This window comes from Loxodonta africana, chromosome 3 (genome assembly GCF_030014295.1).
Source record: "Loxodonta africana isolate mLoxAfr1 chromosome 3, mLoxAfr1.hap2, whole genome shotgun sequence".
NCBI lineage: Eukaryota > Metazoa > Chordata > Mammalia > Proboscidea > Elephantidae > Loxodonta > Loxodonta africana.
Genome location: NC_087344.1, coordinates 134,077,272 through 134,099,839, shown reverse-complemented (window position 1 = coordinate 134,099,839; position 22,568 = coordinate 134,077,272). Strand labels below are relative to the sequence as shown.

Below are 22,568 nucleotides of genomic sequence, written 5' to 3'. Positions count from 1 at the left end.
TCTGTGAAGGGGCTGTTGTTTCTAATTATCCGGTCTCTGCAGGAAGTCCGAAGCCCAGGAACATTGGAGAAGTGAAACAGAAGTCAAAAAATCAAGAGAGGGACACAGAAGCAAGAGAAATCACTCCATCTAAACTGAGGGGGAAAAACAGGTAAGAACCCTTACTACTTTCTCACCAAGCAGCTTTCTTTCCAGCTCTAAGTGATCTCTGCTCTAGGAAATAGAGCCTGCAATAATGTTGGGGAAGGGTGGGAAGGAATTTATAAGAGTTTTCCTAACAACTACCAGCACCAAGCACTAAGCCTGGTGTGGGCCAGCTGTTCAGATGAAACCCTGGCCTCCTCAGGTGGTAGGTGTCCTTGAGGGCCCTCTGCTGTGCTCTGTGTTGACTCAGGCAGCACCAGAGAGGAGACCCAAACTGAGAGTTTGAAATACTTCAGATTGTCTTTCTCTTTCTTGACGTTGTCTGTGGTGACTGGGGACAAAAGTAAACTTCCATTGTCTCAAATGAAACTTGCTTATTACTATTCTGACTCCATTAAAGAAATTTAAAAATGCATTATTTTCAAGAGAAAAAAAGAACAAGAAATCAGACGCAGGGTAAACAGCACACTGACTCTGTTTAAGACAGAGAAAATTGAATCCAACAGTAAAAGATGAATAAGATTCATGGCAACAGCAGTCTTCTTAAGCACATGTTTGCACTATGTTTGAAAGTGGATTTCTTCCTTTAAAGGTAGTCTAGGCTCACTAGGCTGAATTTCTTTGAGCCCACTACTCCCTATACCCTTACAAGTAGAATTCTGCCCACTACTTTATTGAAAGGCTTCCCCTTTCAAGATTCTACCAGTACATCAGCAGAGGAAACAACTTTGCTTGCTCTGACCTCCCCCTGCCCTCCAGAAAGGTAATCTGGTCTTCTGGAAACTCCTCCCCTAAGAGCACTAGTTTCATTCATCATCTACTGGTCTGATGCTCTTTTTTTGTCAGCTCCTTCTCCTCCTCTTTCTCTTCCAAATGGAAAAACAGAATAAAACAGAACACCTAGAAGTATATGGCTGAGCATACAGATAATTTCTTTGAAAACTTTGCTCTCTATCTCTGCTGATCTGCTTCTCCTGCTCTTTTAATCTTCATTTCATAGTCTTTTGTTTCCTTCCACATTTTCTTCCCACTTGCTCTCTCATGCTCAAGAAAAATAACATGTATTCTTTACTTTTAGCCTTAACATAAATCTACCAACTAAATTTTACTATTGTCATTTTCTAGAACACAGGTTTAAAAATACTTATGTGATTTGCCGAACATGCAACTACTAAGTTTGGCTACAAAGCAAATACTGTGTCCATCAAACCCAGTGCCGTTGAGTCAATTTCGACTCATAGCAACCCTATAGGACAGAGTAGAACTGCCCCATAGAGTTTCCGAGGAGCTCCTGGAAGATTCGAACTGCTAACCCTTTGGTTAGCAGCCGTAGCACTTAACCACTACACCACCAGGGTTTCCAAATAGCTAACCACCAGCTGCTCCTAGGAAATCCTAAGGGGCAGTTCTACTCTATTCTACAGGGTCACTCTGAGTCAGAATAGACTCAACGGCAACGAGTTTGGTTTTTGTTGTAATCACGCTTATGTTTATGTTATAGCCTTAATATACAAAAGGGATATGAGGAGAATGTATCTGGAAGTCAATTTAGGCCTGAGTTCCAGAAGGGCAGAGCCGTGGTTACCTATGGGGCCTCAACACTTGGAATTTGAATGTACAGATGCCTTGGAGATTGTCTTGCTGTACAGAAAACTTAAGATTTTACCAGACAACATTTGAGGCTAAAGTGTATTACATTAGTAATCACACAGATGACATATATAAATCATAAAAAGTTTAAGAATTTAAAAACATTCATTCCCTTCCCCATTAGTGACATTGTCTCAAAGCAAGCTTGAAAGACCCAACATGTGCATCATCTAGACATCTTTTTCATTTCCTCATCTTTTCTAGACAACTGTTTTCTTTTCTCTTTTCACCTTTATAATTTCCCTGTGTCTTTCTTAACAACTTTTACAGTCAAACATATACATAAGTTAGACAACTTTGGAATCTGCCAAACAAAGCGGAATCTTGTAGAGGAAGGCTTGAGAAACGAGACAGAAACTTGGAATGTTATATACTTTGTCAGTTTGTTAAATCTTTATGGTAACCACATGTTCTCAGTCAGGCTTAAACAGGGAATTAATTGACTATGCCTCATACTGTAAGACTTCCTAAGATCCTCCTTGCCAACAGTTCCTGTAAGCATGGTTATAAAGGGAAATGGGTCCTGAGAATAAAAAGTTTTTAAAATGGCTTTTGCCATTCTTCTGGGAAAGAAGAGGAAAAGCTTAAGAGGTGGTATTGCCATTTTGTTGGATGTAAGCCATGAACAAAAGCAAATTAGGCAGATCGTGTATTTTTAATCACTGTTAAAGTCTATTATCAGAAGCAATTTTTAAGACAACTTTAATGAAGTATGATTGGCATACAACAAATTGTGCATATTTAAAGTGTATAATTTGGTGTTGTGACATATGTATATGTAGATAAAAGCATCACCACAATTAAATAATGAACCGATCCATCGTGCTCAAAGTTTCCTATTGTACATTGAAAACTCTCTCTTATACCTTTCCCTGCCTCCCATCCCCAAGTAACCACTAACCTGATTTCTGTCACTATAGATTTGCATTTTTTAGAATTATATATATATATAAATGGAATTACATTATATGTATTAAATGGTGTTTTTAATTTCAATTTCAGTTCTTCCTAAATATGGAGAAATACAGTTAATTTTTGTATATGGATCTTGTATTTTACAACCTTGCTAAACTTACTTGTTAGTTCTCATACCTGTCCTGTGGATCCTAATTTCTACATAGATGGCATTCATCTGTGAAAAAAGACAACCTCACTTCTTTTTCAGTTGAATTCCTTTATTTTTTTTCCCCCCTTATTTCACTGGCTAGAACCTCCAGCTTAATATTGAATAGAAGACATTCTTGTCTTGTTCCTGACACTGGGAGAAGCATTTAGTGCTTCACCATTAAATATGATGCCCTATTTTTTTTTTTTTTTTTAGGTTGAGGAAGTTTCCTTCTTTTCCAAGTTTGCTGAGAGTTATTAAGAGATACGGACATTGAATTTTGTCAAATGCTTTAAAGCATGTATTGAGATGATCATATAGATCTCTTTTTTAATCTGTTAATGTAGTGGGTTAGTTTTCAATGTTAAACCAACCATCCCTGGGATAAATCTTAGGTTATCATGATCTATTATACTTTTTATATATTTTTGGATTTGATATTTAAGACTTTTTTTTTTCCAAATAAGGACTTAAGTACAGTTTTGAGAAGTTAAGTAAGTTTTTGGTTTAAGTAAGACATGGGCATGTCTTCTGGGGGACCACTATCAACCCACCCCAATATAGTCAGATTTTTATTTGCCACTGTATTTTTTTCTATGTTTCTCATGTATCTTTTTGTTCTTCTAGCCCTCCTTTACTGTGTTCTTTTAGCAAATATTTTCTAGTGTAACATTTTAAGTCCTTTAATGATTTCTCCACTATATATTTTTGGTTCTTTTCTTAGTGATTACCACATACATCTTATCAAAATTTAGTAGACATTTATACTAAGATAATTCCAGTGAGATACAATATTGTTACTCCTATAACTTCATTTCTTCTTCCCTCTTTTTGTGCCATTATTCTTATATATATTACATCAATATATGTTACAAAACCAACAGTTATAATCATTGCTTTATATAATTTTATGTCTACTAAGGAAACTGCTAAAAGAAAGGAGAGCCTGCATTTGATCCTGTGTATGGTTAACACTTTTCTATCTCTTTGCATGTCTGGTAATTTTTTGTTGGAAACTACATTTTAGGTAGTATATTTAGCAGATCTGAACATTGAATCCCCTCCCACTCTCCAAGCCTTCTTTTTGTTTTGTTTTCTTGTTTATGTATTTAGTGACTTTGTCAAACTATTTTCCGTGCCTTCTGTGCTAACTTCTCAATGGAGGTAGCCTTAAGCATGCACTCAGTCACCCAGGATGACTGAGTTAGCCAGCCTCACTTTGAGTGCCTCTGATTGGCAAAAATGAGGGGTTTGTCTCTGTTTCCAGATCATTTTATATTTAGTTGGATAGCATATTCTTTGAGGAGCCTTGATGGCACAATGTTTAAGTATTTGGCTCCTAACAGAAACATCAGCACTTTCAACCCACCAGTGGCTCCACAGGAATAAAGACCTGGCAATCTGCTCCCCTAACAATTACAACCTAAGGAACCCTATGGGGCAGTTCTACTCTGTCCTATAGGATTGCTATAAGTCAGAATTGACTGCACACCATACAACAGTAACAAAAATATTCCTTGAGTTTCTACTCTAGTTAAGCCATATTCTAGATGCTGGGAAAACAGCTGTGAATACATGAGGTTCCTGCTCTCAATGAACTTGAATTTCAGATAGCTGTAAGTAAAGTGAAAAATATATATATCAAGGTGATGTGATGGAGATTGATAGAGGAGCCATGACAAATCCACTGAGAAGATGCTGTTTAGTTGAGACGTGAAGGATAAGACAGAACCTTTCTTACCAAGATGGGGAGGAGGGCAGAGGCAGTTTCAGATGTTGCAAACTGCTGGTACAAAGACACATAAGGCAGAAACAACTTGAGTGTGTTCCAGCAACTGGAAGACCCAGATACATAATAATTTTCAAAGCAAATTAAAGTGCTAGCTTTTCAGAGTTCTTCTTGATTATATTTCTTATTTTAAGCTATAGTAAACGGTATTTTTAATTTCAATTTCAGTTTTTCTTTGTAAATATAGAGAAATACAGTAAATTTTGGTATATGGATCTTTATGACAATACTACACTGTTCTAATTATTGTAGCTAATTTAAAAGAATGATGACAAAGAGGGGAAAAAGAGCATCTTCTCCATTTGCAAAACTTCAAACATTTGATTCTGGGCATGGAGAAATACCTGGATTCAGTAGAATCAGCAGATAACCTTTTATTCTCCCTCCCCTCTACCTTACATACAAAAGCAATGAGAAGGGGTAAAAACAGCAGAGTTTAAAGTTAAGAGTTTAAACTTTGTGTCCCACCTCTGTGACCTGTTTAGTGAATTTGGGCAGACATGTAACTTATCCATCCTAAGCCTCATGTTTTCACTGTAGAATCAAGATGATTCCTCTTATTTTGCATGATGACAGTTAAGTCTGAATTAGGCATGGAACATTACCTAGCTCTTAGAAAACAAGCATTTTTAAAAAGCGGTTATTTTTATTATTATTCACTCAGCAAGCACAGAGAGGCACTGTGGTGAAGGGATTCAACAAAAGAGTTTAGGATCAACACTACTTGGATGCAAATTACTAAATAGTGCTGTGATTTTGGACAGCTGATTAAATCTTTCTACATTCCTGTTTCAAAAAATCATGGGGCAGTGTTCTTTATGAGATCGAAGTTACATAATCCATGTTAAAAACTCAATATTGAGCCTGGAACGGGTATGCGGTACTACCCTATGCATTAGACTGGGTGTTAAGTGGCAGGTAGCGGGTTGTTGTTAGCTGCCTTCACTTCGGCTCCCCTACTTACGGCAGCCCCAAGCACAGTGGAACAAAAGGTGCCATGCCCATGATTGACTGTGGGATTGGACCATTGTGCTCCATAAGGTTTTCATTGTCTAATTTTTGGAATTAGATCACCAGGGCTTTCCTCCTCATTTATCTTTGCCTGGAAGCTCCACTGATATGTGTTCAGCATCCTAGTAACGTGCACACCTCCACTGATAGATGGGTGCTGGCTGTGCACAGGGTGCATTGGCTAGGAATAGAAACTGGGTCCTTGCATGGAAGTCAGGAATTCTTCCACTGAACCACCACTGTCCTCCAAAGGCAGGGTAGGAACTAGGCATTCATAGCATATAAGATGTGTTCTTTCCCTCATCTAGTGCATCCATTGATGAAGAACCAGGCCCATTGTGAGTGTGTAAGTTATCTCAGGAAATTGACCTAAAAAATAATATGATGCTATGGTTACCTCATTCTAGGCTTCCTCCAACTGACACCCCAAACCGAGATAAATTTCATTACATTCAAATGATCTAATGAGCATTCTTTTTTTTTTTTAACAAATTTCTCTAAGTACTCTTCAAAAACTAAAATTTGAAGGTTGTAGTTGAGAAATCCCGTGAAACCCATGCACCCTCCCACTAGCACAGTTCCCTGCAATTCCTTTTATGGTCCTTGAGTAATTGCCTCGCACTCGGTGCTTTCAATTCCTTATCACCCTAGCTCCCTTACAGTAGTTGTTGTTTCTAATTACCTAGACATTGAAGGAACTCTAGAAAGCCCCCAGGAAATTGGAGGAGCAAAATAAAGGTCCAAAGATCAAGTGAGGGACAGGTAGAGAGAAATCACAAAATCACTCCACCTAAACTGAGGGGGGAAAACAGGTAAGAAGTCTTACTACTTTCTCACCCAGCAGCTTTTCTTGCCAGCTCTAAATGATCTCTGCCCAGGACACAGGGCTTGTGATAACCTTGGGACAGGGCGGGAAGACATTTATAAGGCTCTTAGTTTTCTTAACAAGGACTAAGATAAGCTGCACTGAGCCTGAGGTGGGACCACAGTTCAGATGAAACCCTGGCCTCCTTTGCTTTACTCTGTGTTGACACAGGTACCAGCAGAGGTGGGGCCTACATAAAAAAACCCAGTGCAGTCGAGTCGATTCCGACTCATAGCGACCCTATAGGGCCTACATACTACTACACTCAGAGAGCTTCAAATGCTTCAGGATTGTCTTTCTCTTTCTTGACAGTGTCTGTGTTGACTGGGAACACCATTAAATGACCACTGCCTGTGATGGAACTTACTCATTCCTACTCTGATTGCACCTAAGAAATTTAAAGGGCCACAAATCCACTATTTTCAAGAGAAAAAAAGAACAGGAGATCAGATGCAGGGTAAACAGCCCACTGACTCTGTTAAAGACAAAGAGAAAACTGAAAATGACAGTCAAAGATTCATGAAAACAGCATACTTTATTGAACGGCTTCACCTCTGAAGAATCTTTTTTGTGCGCAATTAAAGGCAACATCTTTGTTTACTCTGACTTCTCCCTGCCCTCTGAAATACTATCTGGCCTTCTGGGAACTCAGTCCCTGGATTTCTTTGCAGACAATTGTCTGGCAGTTCTGGAGGCTGGAAGTCCAAATCAACACGTAGGCTGCGCCACGCTCCCTCTGACATCTCCAGGCGAGGATTCTTTCTTGTGTCTCCCAGCCTGTGGTAACCCAGGGCATTTCTTGGCACTCTTGGCTTTTTAGATGCCTCCTCACACAGTGTCTATTTTCCCCTGTATGACTCTGTCTCTGTGTCTGTTCTTCCTTTTCTAAGACACCACTCAGATAGGATTAGGACCCAGCCTACTCTGGTATGACCTCATTCACTTAACTGATAATATCCTCAAAGAAAAACCCTGCTTCCAAAAAGGTCACGTTCACAGGGGTTAGGACTTCAACATATCTTTTGGGGGATAACAGTTCAATCCTTAACATTGGATCATGCTTTCAGGGTCATGTCTAAGAAATCTTTGTCTAGCCCAAGATCAGAAAGGTTTTCTCCTAAAAGTTTTATAGTTTTAGGTTTGACATCTAGGTCTTTGATAAGTTTTGAGTTCTTTTTTTTTTTTTAAACAAGATTCAAAGTATGAAGTTCTCTGTCTTTCTCACATATAGATATTCACTATTCTAGAGCCATTTGTTGAAAAGATATTCTTTCTCCACTGAACGGCCTTAGAACTTTTGTCAAAAATCAGGTGTCCATATATGTGTGGGTCTATTACTAAACTATATTCTGTTGCATGAATCTATTTGTTGATCTTGATAGCAATACAACACCTTCTTGGTTACTGTAGATATATGATAAGCCTTGCAATCAGGTCATGTTAGTCATCCAGATTTTGTTAGTCATCAAAGTTGTTTTGGCTAGTTTCAGTCCTTTGCATTTTCATAATAGCATTAGTCTGAACTTGTCAATTTCTACAAAAAGTTATTCGATTGGGATTGAATTGAAGTTATAGATTAAATTGGAGAGAATTGGCATATTATAGCAGAGGGGTTTCTAAACAATAAGTACAGTATCTCCATTTATTTAGGCCTTTATTTAATTTATCTCAGTAATTGCTCTCATCTCAATGTACAGGTCTTATACATTTTCGATCATGGTTATCCCTAAGCATTTCGTATTTTAAAGCTATTTTAAATGGTGTTTTAAATTTCAATTTCAGGTTGTTCTTTGCAAATACACAGAAATACAATAGATTTTACATATTGATCTTGTATCCTACGACATTCATACACTTGTTTATTAGTTCTATTTGCTTTTCTGTGGAGTCAGATATTTTTTAAAGATGATCATTTCTATATTGAGATAATATGGTTTTCTTTTTTAGCTTGTTATGTGCTAAATTATATTAACTGATTTTGAAATGCTAGTCCCAATAAATGGGATTTAAAATGTAAATCCCATGCCTTCCTGGAATAAATTCTATCTTATTATAAGTGGTATACTTTTTATATTTTTTATTCAATTTGCTGAAATTTCATTTCCAATTTTTGCATCTATGTTCATGAGGGATATTGGTCTTTGTTTTCTTTTATAGAATTGTCATTGTCTGACTTCCATATCAGGATAATTATGGCTTCATAAAATTAGTTAGGAAGTACTCCCTCCTCTTCAATTTTCTGGAAGGGTTTGCAGAATTGATATTATTTCTTCCTTAAAATTTCAGAGAATTACCCAGTGAGACCTTTGGTGTTTTCTTTGGAGAAAAGTTTTTGACTATGAATTCACTTTCCATAATAAATATAAACTATTTAAAAAAAAATTTTTTTTCTTTTTTTTATTCAGGTTATCTATTTCCTCTTGAATGATCTTTGCTAGTTTGTGTCTTTTGATTAATTTTTCCATTTCATCTAAATCATAGAATTAACTGGCGTGTAGTTGTTCATTACACCATTTTTTATACACTTTGATACTTTGTATAGATCCAGACTTCAATTTGGTGATAATCTTCTACCTGAAGGGCTTCCTTTAACGTCTCTTGTGGTGTAGTTCTGCTGTTGATGTAATCTTTCAGCTGTTGTATGTCTGAAAACATCTTTATTTTTTCTTCACTTTTAAAAAATATTTATTTCCTCTACGTATAGAATTCTAGGTTAATGTTTCTTTGTTTCAATACTTTAAAGATGTTGCTCCACCCTCTCCTTGATTACATTGTTTCTGATAAGAAATCTGCTGTCATCTTTATCTGTACTTAACGTGTCTTTTTCCTCTGGCATCTCATAAGATTATTTCTTTATCACTGGGTTTGAGCCATTTGATTATGATATGCTTTTGTGTTGTTTTCTTTATGTTTCTTGTGCTTGGGGCTTGTTGAAATTCATAAATCTGTGAGTTTATAGTTTTCATTGGATCCAGAATATTTCAGCCATTATTTCTTCAAATGGTCTTTCTGTTGACCCCTCTTTTGGAGTATCCAACTGCCCATATGTCTTAGCTTTCTAGTGCTGCTATATCAGAAATACCACAAGTGGATGGCTTACATGAACAAAAATTTATTCTCTCACAGCCTATGAGGCTGAAAGTTCTAATTCAGGGTGTCAGCTCCCGGGGAAGGCTTTCTCTCTGTCGGCTCTAAGGAAGGTCCTTGCCATAAATCTTTCCCTGGTCTAGGAGTTTCTCAGTGCAGGGATGCTGGTGCAAAGGACGTGCTCCATTCTTGGCTCTTCTTCCTTAGTGTTAAGAAGGTCCCTCTCCTCTCTGCTCAATTCTCTCTTATATATCTCAAAAGAGATAGGCTCAAGATACAACCTAATCCTTTAGATTGAGTCTTGCATCATTTACATAACTAACTGCCTCTAATCCTGCCTTTTAAAAGACATAGAGTTTAGGATTTACAACATATAGGATAATCACATCAGATCACAAAATGGTAGACAACCACACAATATTGGAAATCATGACCTACCAAGTTGACACAAAATTCTGGGGGACACATTTCAATACATAACATTCCACCCTTTGGTCCCCCAAAATTCATGTTTTTGCCACATGTAAAACACATTCACCCCATCATATTATCCCAAAAGTCTTAACTCCATGCCCAAATTCCATCCTGGGACAAAATGCCTCTTCATCTGTGAAATCTAGAATACAAGTTATCCACTTCCAAAATACAATAGTGGAAGAGGCACACAGTATACATTTCCATTACAAATGGAAGAAATTGGAGGGAAAGAAGGGATACAGGCATCAAGCAAGTCAGCAGAACACATTACATTAGCTCTCCGGCTTGAAAATAACCCTCTGTAGTCCGAGACCACTTAGGCAATGGTCCTATCCTCCTGACTCTGGGTGTTGGCCTCATTTTCTGAATTCTGGACTTCAGCTCCACCTTACAGGCCCACTGGGATGGGACAGCAACTCTTCTTCCTCAGGTGTGGGTGGCCCCATTCTTCTAGTCTGTCTGAGTGGTGATCCCCCCACCCCCACCCCAGCCCAGGTAGGCCCCATTCTTCTGACCTTTGGGCATGGCAGCTCTACCCCCTCAGCTTTGGGCAGAAATTCTGGCCCCATCCTACTGGCACATGAATGGCAGCTCCACGCTCCAGACCCAAGATGGTGAAGATCTGACTCTTCAAAACCTGGGAGGCTATGACCTCACCCTTTGAGACTTAGCAGGCTGTGGTTCCACCCTTTGAGACGCCCTCACTAATCATTTCTTTCACTAACTTCAGGTATTTTCCTCACACCCACGCACTGATCAATACTCAGCTGATACTCAAGGGAATTTCTGAGGTTCTCTAGAGACTCTCCTCCTTTCTGATACCCTGCTCTGTAACTTCTAGCTGCCTTCACCTCCTTGGACTTTCAACTCCATCTATTCAACTCAGGAAGTCCTCTGGGCTGCACTGTAGTCCCGCTCTGCACACCAGGGCCTGAAAAATCTCACAAGCAAGTAATCTGACTTTTCTTATTGTATCCACTATCTTACCTGATGCCGAGTGTCTTGAAAATCATTCTTAAATATATTTGTCTATTTTTTTGGTTGTTTCCTGTGGGTGGCTGAATCCAGTGCTTGTTACTCCAACTTGATCAGTAGCAGAAGTCACAGCAAATTATTTATTGCTGTAGGATAAGAGAGAAAATCAGAATACTTAAGAGTAAATGTGTTCATATCTCAGAGAGCTTACATATGTTTTGTTAGGGTTAATTCAGGTTACACAGGTTGACTCAGGAGTTAAAAATACAAAGGTAAAGAATAACTAAGGGAAGTCTTTTGCATTTCTTGTACTATACATTTATCATGATGCTAATAAGACCTATTTAAAAAAATCACATTTTACAGTTATATACAAATAGTCTTCAAAAAGCAAGTTCAGAGAAGAAAGGAGCCATGATTCATGACAGACTGCCTCAAGACCACCTTTAAGACACAAAACATTATGTCTTGCCCGAACATTGTTGTAGTGGAACAAACCACACATCTGTCTTAATTTTAAAAGAGTTTTATTATGGCAAAGAAAGTGTTCATTCTATAAAGTCCATTCGATTTTGCATTTAATGTCCAGTAAATTTTGTGTAATTCTTAAATGAGTATCAAAAAGAAAAGCTAGCAACAAAAAATTAGATGGAAAATTTTGGTCATGAAAGTGGTTGAATGTTGATAAATCACATTGTGCCATTATTTCTATCAATACACTACTTCTGTAATATGTATGTAATTTTCTAAAATCTATCTCACTACTGCAAACAAAATTTTTGCCCATGCTAGGGGATTTTATAACTCCACCCTCTGAAAGCAATACATGCTGGTGAAAATTATTGATCTAATTAGAGGCTGGAAATTCCAATTCATCCCACCTGTTCCTTTGCAGATAAGGTAACAGCCTAGTCATGGCCTCAGATATCCACATGCCAGGCCCAGTGTGCCTTATTGAGAACATTAATAGAAAACTGCTGATCAATCAGGAAGCTTCAAAGATCCTGTCTGCCATTAAGCAGCCAGTTGTGGTGGTGGCTATTGTGGGCCTCTACCGCACAGGCAAATCCTACCTGATGAACAAGCTGGCTGGGAAGAAACAGGGTAAGTGGCACCAGCAAAGCTCTGCTGAACCCCTTCTGCCTGTTCACACTTCCCAACATCAAATACAGTGATGTAAGCAGAGAAAGTATAGAGATGGGAGGATTATTTAAAGCTAACTTTACCTCCACATTTGGGACACTTGCCTACACGCTGTTCTAGAGGATAAGAGTCGGCCCACTTTCTCTTCTCACTTTGCTTTAGTTACCCCCTTTTTAAAATACACGTTTTCTTTACTTGAATAGACTATGGTAATAATAAAGATAATTCACATAATAAGACATTTACCGATATGTTCATGTAGTAACAGCAAGCTTCCACTGATCTTCAGGTAAAATAAAATGTTTCAATCTGTATTGGATATTCTCATTTCCCTATTTCTCTGGTAGTAATTAAGAACAATACTGGTTGTGGTTTCAGGCATCTCTCCTAGCCTTGGTTACTTTAATTTTTAGCTCAATTTCCAGAAATTGCTGCTACTGAATCTCCATCCCTAATATCCCACTGCAGGCTTCTCCCTGGGCTCCACAGTGCAGTCTCACACCAAGGGAATCTGGATGTGGTGTTTGCCTCACCCCAAGATGCCGAACCACACCCTAGTTCTGCTGGACACTGAGGGCCTCGGAGATGTAGAGAAGGTAAGGAAGGGGGATTCAATTTTTGGTTTAAGACCTTCATCTCTAAATATTCTCTACAATGTTTAGCTTTTTATTATAAAAGAGTTTCCATTTAACATGTTTACATGTTATGAGGCCAAGTTGAGCATACAGAAGTGGAAAAAATATTCATAAGCCAGAATTCTAGCAGAAGAGCATGATGGTCAGGAGACAGTATTATAATCATTAACTATAGGTTGTGAGATAAACTAGTTAACCCAGCTGCATAAAGATAGTACAAATATAATCAATGACACGAGTCTTATCCTATAAAAAACTGTACTGAAGGATTTGGGTTCTGAAGTCCCAAGAATCTGTGTTCAGATATAAACTCTGTCATTAACTCAGTTGCCACAGCAAATTATTTGGCTCCTTTGAGTCTCAGCTTTCTGATCTGCAAAATGGACATAGTAGATCTGTACCAGCCTCATAGTAGTGTTTTGCATGTTTAATAAGATAAGTACTGTAAAGTGTCAGGTACGAAATAATTCCTCAATAAAAGAAAAAGTAGTATCGCTCTTCTATAAGCCAATTTTCTGTTGAAAAAAGAGAGAGAGAAAAATGTTTTAATTGTATTTAAGGCTTTGGAATGCCCACCAACCTTGAGTATTTATTTTGGAATTATCTCCAATGGTCATAAAAGAGACTGGTGAGCTAATAAACTATAAATAAGCAAAACCAAAAATACTAATGACTAATTGACAAAAGTCCAAGGCTGATTAACAATCATTTATATGTGAATTTGGGTTCCCTTTATAGGTCATTATAGGTCATTAGTCTAATTAAAAGAACACACTTTATAGTTATAGGTCATTAGTCTAATTAGAAGAACACACTTTACCACTGCTAACGTGGGAAGTTGCAGGAAAATGGAACGTACTCCTAGCCCAAATGTGTTCTGACCTCCAGGGAGACAATGAGAATGACTCCTGGATCTTTGCCTTGGCCATCCTCCTGAGCAGCACCTTCGTGTACAATAGCATGGGAACCATCAACCAGCAGGCCATGGACCAACTGCAGTATCCTTTTGTGGTCAAGGACAGCCCCAAAGCTAGAGGGGATACCTGTATTAAAAAACCAACTGCTTGATTATGAATCCAGTGCTGGGAAAGAGCCCATGTACATACTGGTTAATGACATGGATTAAGAACAAAGGCAAGATCAAAGTTTTGGAATATGTGGAACTAATACAGGATGAAGGGCTCTATTAATTTTGCCACTTTTCCTTAGCTAGCTATTCAGCTATGTGACAGAGCTGTCAGATCGAATCAAGGCAAAATCCACACCGGATGCTAATGATGTTGAAGATTCAGCTGACTTTGTGAGCTTCTTTCCAGACTTTGTGTGGACTCTGAGAGATTTCTGCCTAGATTTGGAAGTAAATGGGCAACCCATCACAGCAGATGAGTACTTGGAGAATTCCCTGAAGCTAACCCCAGGTAACAGGGACTTATGACTAGAAAATGGAGAGAACAAAACACTAGAAATTGTAATTTTTGAGTGGGTATTTAAATTTAGAAACCCTGGTGGTACAGTGGTTAAGAGCATGGCTGCTAACCAAAAGGTTAACAGTTCGAATGCACCAGCTGCTCCTTGGAAACCATATGGGGCAGTTCTACTCTGTCATATAGCGTTGCTGTGAGACAGAATCAACTCGATAGAAACAGGTTTGGTTTATATTTAAAGTTTTCTATTTCTTCTTAGCTGGTTAGTTCTAAGAATCAATGTTCGTTAAATATCTGAATTACTAGATACAATTTTAAATTATGCCACTTGGCAACTAACAACAATAACAACTCCCCTATTCTAAGAGGAAGTTTATTTTTCTGTCACCCTTCTGTGTGTTTCTTAGTTATCTAATGATGCTATAATAGAAACAAGACAAGTGGATGGCTTTAACAAAGAGAAATCTGTTCCTTCACAGCCTAGAAGGCTAGAAGTCTGAATTCAGGGTGCCAGCTCCAAGGGAAGGCTTTCTCTCTCTGTCAGCTCTCGGGAAAGGTCCTTGTCATCTATCTTCCCCAGTCTAGGAGCTTCTCAGGGCAGGGAGCACAGGTCAAAAAGACGTACCACTCCTGTCCCTTCTTTCTTGGTGGTAATGAGGTCCCCCTATCTCTCTGCTGGCTTCTCTCTTTTATAGCTTAAATGTGATTGACTCAAGACACAACTAATCTTGTATATAGAATCCTCCCTCATTAACATAACTGCCTCTAATCCTGCCTCATTAACATCATAAAGGTAGGATTTACAACACATAGGAAAATCACATCAGATCACAAAATAGTGAAAAATCACACAATATTGGAAATCATGGCCTAGCCAAGTTGACATACAATTTTGGGGGGCACGATTAGATCCATAACACTGTGCTATGATTAGGTTGAGTTTATCTCCCCAGTTAGAGTTTGTGAAACTGTGTTTAGGCAAATGATATGGAATAGAAGAGACTTTTTTTGTAAGGGAGCAGATTACAGTAATGCATGAACTGTGTACTAGCTCAGGGTTTGGCGAACTATAGCCCACAGGAAGAATGTAGGCCAAATCTAGCTACCAACAGTGTTTGTGGATAAGATTTTATTGGAATACAGTTGTGGCCACTTATTTATATATGGTCTGTGGCTGTTTTCATGCTACAGTAATAGTGTTGAGGCATTTTGAAAAGGATAATTTGGCCTGCAGTGTCTAAAATATTTACTCTTTGGTCCTATTGCAAAAAAAAAGTTTGCTAAACCCTGTATTAGGAAAAGCCCTTTTTATCTTCTTCCAGGTAACAGTGAAAAAGAAAGAAATTTTAACCTGCCCCGACTCTGTATCCGAAAGTTCTTCCCAAAGAAGAAATGCTTTATTTTTGATCGGCCCACTCACGGGAGGAAGCTTGCTCGGCTCGAAACACTGCATGATGATGAGCTAGATCCTGAATTTGTGCTACAAGCTGAAGAATTCTGTTCCTACATCTTCAGCCATTCTGAGATCAAGACTCTTTCAGGAGGCATCGAGGTTAATGGACCTCGTGAGTGCTCTTCCAATCATTCTACTCATTATTAACTAACTATAAAATATAAGATGGGGTGAAATAACATCCACCTAGTTTCAGCTTGGAGCTCTGGTGGTGTAGTGATTAAAAGTTTGGCTGCTAACAAAAAGATCAGCAGTTCAGATTCACCAGCTGTTCCTTGGAAACCCTGTGGGGCAGTTCTTATCTGTTCCATAGGGTCACTATAAGTCGGAATCTACTCAACTGCACTCAACAGCAACAACAAGTTTCAGCCTAGAGAAATGTGAAGTGTATTACTATTAGTGTGTTAAATTCCAACATTTCCAATAGATCTTGTTAGTCAAATCTTTTGGGTAGGACAAGATAGGGAAGGCCAAAACAAAGAAGCACTATCGCTTAATACTGACCTAGTCAGCTGGACCTGTGCTATCCAATACAGTTCTAGAGTTGTGTGGATATTTATATTTAACTGTAAATGAAATTAAATAAAAAATTCAGGTCACAAGGCCACATTTCAAGGGCTCAACAGCCACAAGTGTACATACTGGGCAGCACAGTTATGCAACATTTTCATTATTATAGAAACTTCTCATGGAGTTCTGAGTTAGGCTGAATTGGGATTACATCATTTTTTTCCATGAATGTTGATCGAATGCTTGCCGTAAGCCAGGACTGATGATACAGACATAAAGAAGAAAGGAATAGTTCCTGTTCTCATGGTAACTGAGGGTAAAATGGGTATAAACACTAGATAAATAAAAAAATACAGGCCTGTATTATTTAGAACAGGGATGTTCAACTGTGTGTGTGCATACATATGACCTTGGCATCTTGCCAAAGGGCAGGTTCTGATAAGTCGGTCTGGGGAAAGGCCTGAAAGTCTACATGGCTAGCAAGCTTCCAGGTGATGTTGATGCCATTGATACTGTAAGGCAAATAGCTGTTAACAGACATGCTCAGACTTACACAGAATAGAGATGTGTCCTCACACCACCTGCAGTGAATATCATCATTTATCCTCTAATTAAAGGTCTGGAGAACCTGGCACAGACCTATGTCAAGGCCATCAGCAGCGGGGATCTGCCCTGCATGGAGAATGCAGTCCTGGCCTTGGCCCAGATAGAGAACTCAGCTGCAGTACAAAAGGCCCTTGCCCACTATGACCAGCAGATGGCCCAGAAGGTGCAGCTGCCCACGGAAACCCTCGAGGAGCTGCTGGACCTGCACAGGGCCAGTGAGAGAGAGGCCATAGAGGTCTTCATCAAGAGCTCCTTCAAGGATGTGAACCAAAAATTCCAGGAGGAATTAGGGGTAAATTCTGTCTTTACTTTACACAAAATAGGGTCTTGGAAGGCAAAATACTACTAATAAATGAAATATTTATTTTGAGAGGATCATTTCTTACTGGATTTGAAAATGTTAACAAACATCTATTTGTAATTATAATAAGTGAACCAATTTATTATTCTGGACTCAAAGCTTCAGGAATAAACTACATACATTTGACACTCAATGACACAGTTAGGTTCCAAAGACTAGACCATTATGCAAAAATCAGCATTGTGCTAAAATGGAGGATAACCACACTAGATCACAAAACAGAATATGACAATATTATTATATCACTGCCAAATTTCATCATTACATAACTGCCAAAGCAATAATTATCAAGGCCCAGTCAAGTTGACACATAACCTTAACCATCACAACCAGCTTTACTCTCACCTTGTACCTCAGTATTATGTTGTTAATTAGCAAGATAGTCAGATAGAAGATTTTTTACTGTTGTCATAAAGGCAAAATGTTGGATAACAAAATAGTTGACAAGGGAGAAATAGGTTAATTTAATTGAACACATTTAAGTAATAGTCAGAATTTTTAATCAAGATACATGCCCACTGATAGGCTGATTTGATATTTTAGCCAAAAGCAAAAAAAAAAAAATTGTAGTCTTAGTTACCTTGAGCAGACTTACACTGTACCACATTCTGTTCATGTGCAATCACTGGTCTAATTTGAAAAGTGGAAATTCACCTGTAAAAGTGTGGCATAAAGCTAGCACTCTCCACTCTGAACCTCACCTCCAGTGGAAAAGGATTTCAGTAGAAAGCCAGAGTTGGAGGAAGGAGATGGTCCCAGTGGTGTTTGTAAGTTTCTAGGGGGTCGTAGACATTTTGGAGAAACCTTTCCAGAAGTTCTCGGGGCTTGCTAACATCTTTTCCCTGTTATTCTCTTTACTCCCTATATTTACGTTAAAGGCCCAGTTAGAAAAAAAGCTGGATGACTTTTGTAAACAGAATGTGCAAGCATCATCGGATCGTTGCTCAGCTTTACTTCAGGATATTTTCAGTCCTCTAGAAGAAGAAGTGAAGCAGGGGGTTTATTCTAAACCTGGGGGGTATCGTCTCTTCCTTCAGAAGATACAAGCGTTGAAGATAAAGTACCAGCGGCAACCCAGGAAGGGCATACAGGTAACCAAGATTTGTCATTTCTGCAGCAGAAGTGCCTCTTTGAAACACCAATGTGATCAAGGGCAATTACACAAAAAAATACCTTATTGTTTTTGTAGCATGCACTCTTTCCTTCAATAAACATGTACAGCGATCCTGTTATACCATATATGCCCTAGGTGCTCGTGAAAAAGAGTGCAATCAACTCACATTTGAGTTATAAATTGAATTTTCAAATTAATTACCCGGTTGCTGCAATAACCCTCTATTATGTTGTTGCAGTTAGGTGCCGTCAAGTAGATTTTGACTCATAAGAACTGCAGCGTAGAGCTGCCCCATAGGGTTTTCTTGGCTGTAATTTTTATGGAAGCAGATTACCAGCTCTTTCGACCACAGAGCTGTGGGTGGATATGAACCGTCAATCATTCAGTTAACAGCTGAGCACTTAACTGTTCGGACACAAGGGCTCCTTCCCTCTATTATAGCTGGAACTGATGGCACTTTTATGTTGCAAGGTATCTTAGGCTGGGTTCTCTAGAGAAGAAAAACCAGTGAAGCATATAAATATACGGAGAGAGGGATTTATATCAAGGAGATGGCTCACACAATTGTAGATGCTGCAAAGCCCCAAGTCCATGGGTCAGGCTGGAGGCTTCTCCTGACTCACATAGCTGCAGGGTATGGTGAACCCAAGATTAGCAGGTCAGACAACAGGCCTCTGGCTCACAGGCTGCAGAGACTGACAAGTCCCAAGTTCAGCAGTTAACCTACTAGCTCAGGTCCCAAGAACCAGAGATGAGATGAACAGGAGCCAGCTGTAGGATTCAGAGTGAGCAAAAGCCAGAAAGTCCACCCAAGGAAACTCCCTTTCAAATGATTGGTTGCTCATAACGGATCTCACAATGGAGGTGATTATATTGTATCATATCTCATTATGGAGGTGATTACATCATTGCATAGCTACTAAACTACATCATGACTGCTAAGAATCATGGCCCAGCCAAGTAGACATCCAACCTTAACCATCATACAAGGGACACAAACTGAAAGATGGTCACTTAAGAAAAAATAGTAATTCATTGGGTTAGACTTCAAACTGGCTTTAAGAACTGGATTCAAGACTACAAAAAATGTCATCTTTTCTTTGTCTCACCAAACCCATTGCTTCCCTTTCATTCTTTCTCCCTCTACCTCCATTCTATACTCTGCTTTCTCCATGATGGCTTCAGTATCTAGCAAGCTCACCCAATATGGGACCACAGCATCAACAACTTCAAACTTGGAGCCCTCAGTCTAAAAAGAACCTAGACTCTCTTTCTCCTAATATCTATATCAGCCTTCTATAAATGACTCTGAGTAGTGATCTGATTGGAAAGCTTGGAGTATGTGCACACCTGTCACAAGGGGACTTGACCTGGGCCAGTCCCACCAGAACCAAGAGGAGCAGTTCCTAGAAGAAAAGATGGTGGGTGGACAAAATGGGAACAAATGCTTACAGCCATTTCCTACTCTCTGGCTCCTAAGGCTGAAGAGATTCTGCAGAAATACTTGACGTCCAAGGAGTCTGTGATGGATGCAATTCTACAGACAGACCAGACTCTCACAGAAAAGGAAAAGGAGATTGAAGGTGAGGAGCTATTCAAGAGACATAGCTTTCAAAATCACTTGAAGGTCTGAATAACTTGACTGGGTAAATCTGAGGTCATTAAACTAGAACAAGAACAGCAAAGATGTGTCTTAGCTTCTGAAGCCGTCTCTGACTGTGTTATATGCTGACACTGGCATTATGGTTACACGGAAGGAAAAATTATCCTAGAATTTCATCTATGAAGTAATGACAGTAAAAAACATAAATGAAAGGACAAGAGGATAACATTGCAACCCTACTTGAACATCCCTTCTTCCTTTTTCTTCTCAGTGGAACGTGTGAAAGCTGAATCTGCAGCGGCTTCAGCAAAAATGTTGGAGGAAATGCAAAAAAAGAATCAGCAGATGATGGACCAGAAAGAAAAGAGTTATCAGGAACATGTGCAACAATTGACTGAGAAGATGGAGAGGGACAGGGCACAGTTGCTGGAAGAGCAAGAAAGGACTGTAGCTCTGAAACTTAAGGTAATTAATTGCAGCATCTTGCTCTGTTTCCTCTCTACTCTCCTTGATAACAAACTTGGTGTGGCAGTGAGAACACAAACCCCAAAAGAAGAACCTTATTCATCCACTTATACTTTTTGATCCCTGGCTGGCTGACTCCCTGGCCCCTGCCTATTTCTAGATATTAAACTTTTTTATTTTCACTTATGTTACATCTGGTCCTTAATCTGTATATCCTTTAGTAAATGGTATCTATTACCTGCTACACGTTGTAAAAGTGTTTTATACGTATTTTATATGAAGCAAGAACTACTTGCTTAGGAAAACAAAAACACAGGTTCAGAGAGATTAAATAGCTTTCACTGGGTCACACAGTTTGATATCTAATCTATTTTCACGCCTTAGTAGAGCCTGCAGTGGTTTATGTCTTCTTTTGTTTTGTTTTATGCACTAGCTATGACTTTAGCTCTAAGAGAACTTTTATGAGCAGAAGGGCTCCTTTGTCCTCTAACTATACCTGTGTGTCCATATGTCACTCCTACCTGTCTTCTATGTCATGCTCCAAATTTGTGTTGAACCTGGAATTCTGTGCAGAAATGTAGTATAGCCAGTCTGGAACCCTGATTTCACTGACAATTTTCTGCTATCCCTGCCAAGTTTGGAGGCTTAGATAAAATTCCCTGATCTAAGGTTCTGCCACTTCATCATATTTTGAGAATGCTTTATTTATTTATGTGCTATGTGTGTGTGTATAATAATATATGTGTGTAGGTGAGTGTATAAAAGAGTCTATAATTCATAGATAAGATTTGAACTCAAAAATATGATTAATATTGCCTACAAAGACTGTACAATTAACAGGAGAAAAGATCAAACTGGTGTTTTAGGTTCAACAGTATCTCAGGAGGTATGAGCTGAAAATCCTTCTTAGTTAAAGAGACCCAGGAAAAGTAATTACAGGGCTAGGAAGCCTAAGAAAAAGTATAATGAAAGTTGGTGGGATGGGGAGGGGGGAGAATGTCAAGAAGAAATAAAATACTAAAAAATCAATGTATGTGGAAATTAGATAGAAGGTAGAGATCTTACTTAATGCTACACTTTATTAAATCTCCATTCATCTCCCTTTAGGAGCAGGCCCAGCTCCTCAAAGAAGGATTCGAAAAAGAGAGTAAACGACTTCAAAATGAGATAAACAGTCTCCAGAAGAAGATGAAAACACCAAAAAAGGGATGTATCATAAGTTAGAAATCTAAAGAATAGACCTCTCCTGTCACTCTTATCAAGGCATAACTTAAGCAGCTTTAGAATTTAGAATAAATACTATTACATTTGATAATAATTAGGTCTTGCATTTTCATAACAACAAAAATTTGCAAAGATATACTATGACTGAATTTGTGTTCATTTCCCTAAAGTGATTTTAAATGGTGTAACAAGTATGCATTTTATCTCTATACCAACACAGGAGGTACCATGAGCTGGTACCACTCAGGGGAAGTTTATTCTTCATAGGATCACCAGTATACAAATGGATACTGAACAATGTCTTAGGGAAAAGTTTCAAGATATAGTTGGGCATCAATTTGTCCAAGGATACAATGGAGCCCAATGGCAGCAGAAACCATCCCAGCTTCTTAGTGAAGACAAGGTACAGTTCTCCACTGGGTTAAAATTGTAGTCAGGAAGGAATAATGTGATTTCTGGGCATTGGCAGTGAATAGTCATCACTGATGGCTTCCACGCTAAAGCAAAAAACATTATAGAGAGATCTAGACTATAAAATCTCCATAGGAAAGTGAAAGAAGCCATCACCATAGAGTAAGAGTTAGGTCATAAACAAATATACTAAAGAAAGAAATTTTCCCTTTTTGTTTAGTTCAGTCAGATTATAAGAACTTTAGACAACTAACACTGGATTAAACATAGTAACATGACAACTATGTATTATGCATTTATACCAACATATAGCATGCAAAAACGGACTTTAAAATGGTGATGGAAAATGTGTTAGAAAACTTAGCTCTTTCAATTATTCAATTCTTTTAATCCTAAAGCTTAGACTAGTCTTTTCCCAATTCTTATGCATCATATTTGAAAGCCTATTAATTTCCGCAAAAGAGAACATGGATTGTTTTTGACATTTTGACCAATACAATAAAATACTTGTTATTA

General features: G+C 38.5%; 1 protein-coding gene across 4 annotated transcripts; it reads left to right on the top strand.

Annotated features, from left to right (window-relative positions):
- On the top strand, window positions 1-22,568 carry LOC100675756 (guanylate-binding protein 1). 4 transcript variants are annotated; one of them, XM_064282196.1, is made up of 12 exons: window positions 1-151; window positions 6,877-7,313; window positions 11,999-12,207; window positions 12,715-12,842; window positions 13,770-13,879; window positions 14,103-14,299; window positions 15,628-15,870; window positions 16,886-17,166; window positions 18,114-18,326; window positions 19,830-19,932; window positions 20,224-20,417; window positions 21,525-22,568. In XM_064282196.1, exons 3-12 carry the CDS (start codon window positions 12,018-12,020, stop codon window positions 21,639-21,641), a joined length of 1,776 nt encoding a protein of 591 aa, XP_064138266.1. In that variant the 5' UTR covers window positions 1-151; window positions 6,877-7,313; window positions 11,999-12,017; the 3' UTR covers window positions 21,642-22,568. The 4 variants fall into 4 exon arrangements, with proteins under 4 accessions (XP_064138266.1, XP_023405169.2, XP_003411246.2 ...); XM_023549401.2 differs by having other exon boundaries at window positions 43-151; window positions 6,877-7,021; XM_003411198.4 differs by lacking the exon at window positions 6,877-7,313 and having other exon boundaries at window positions 43-151.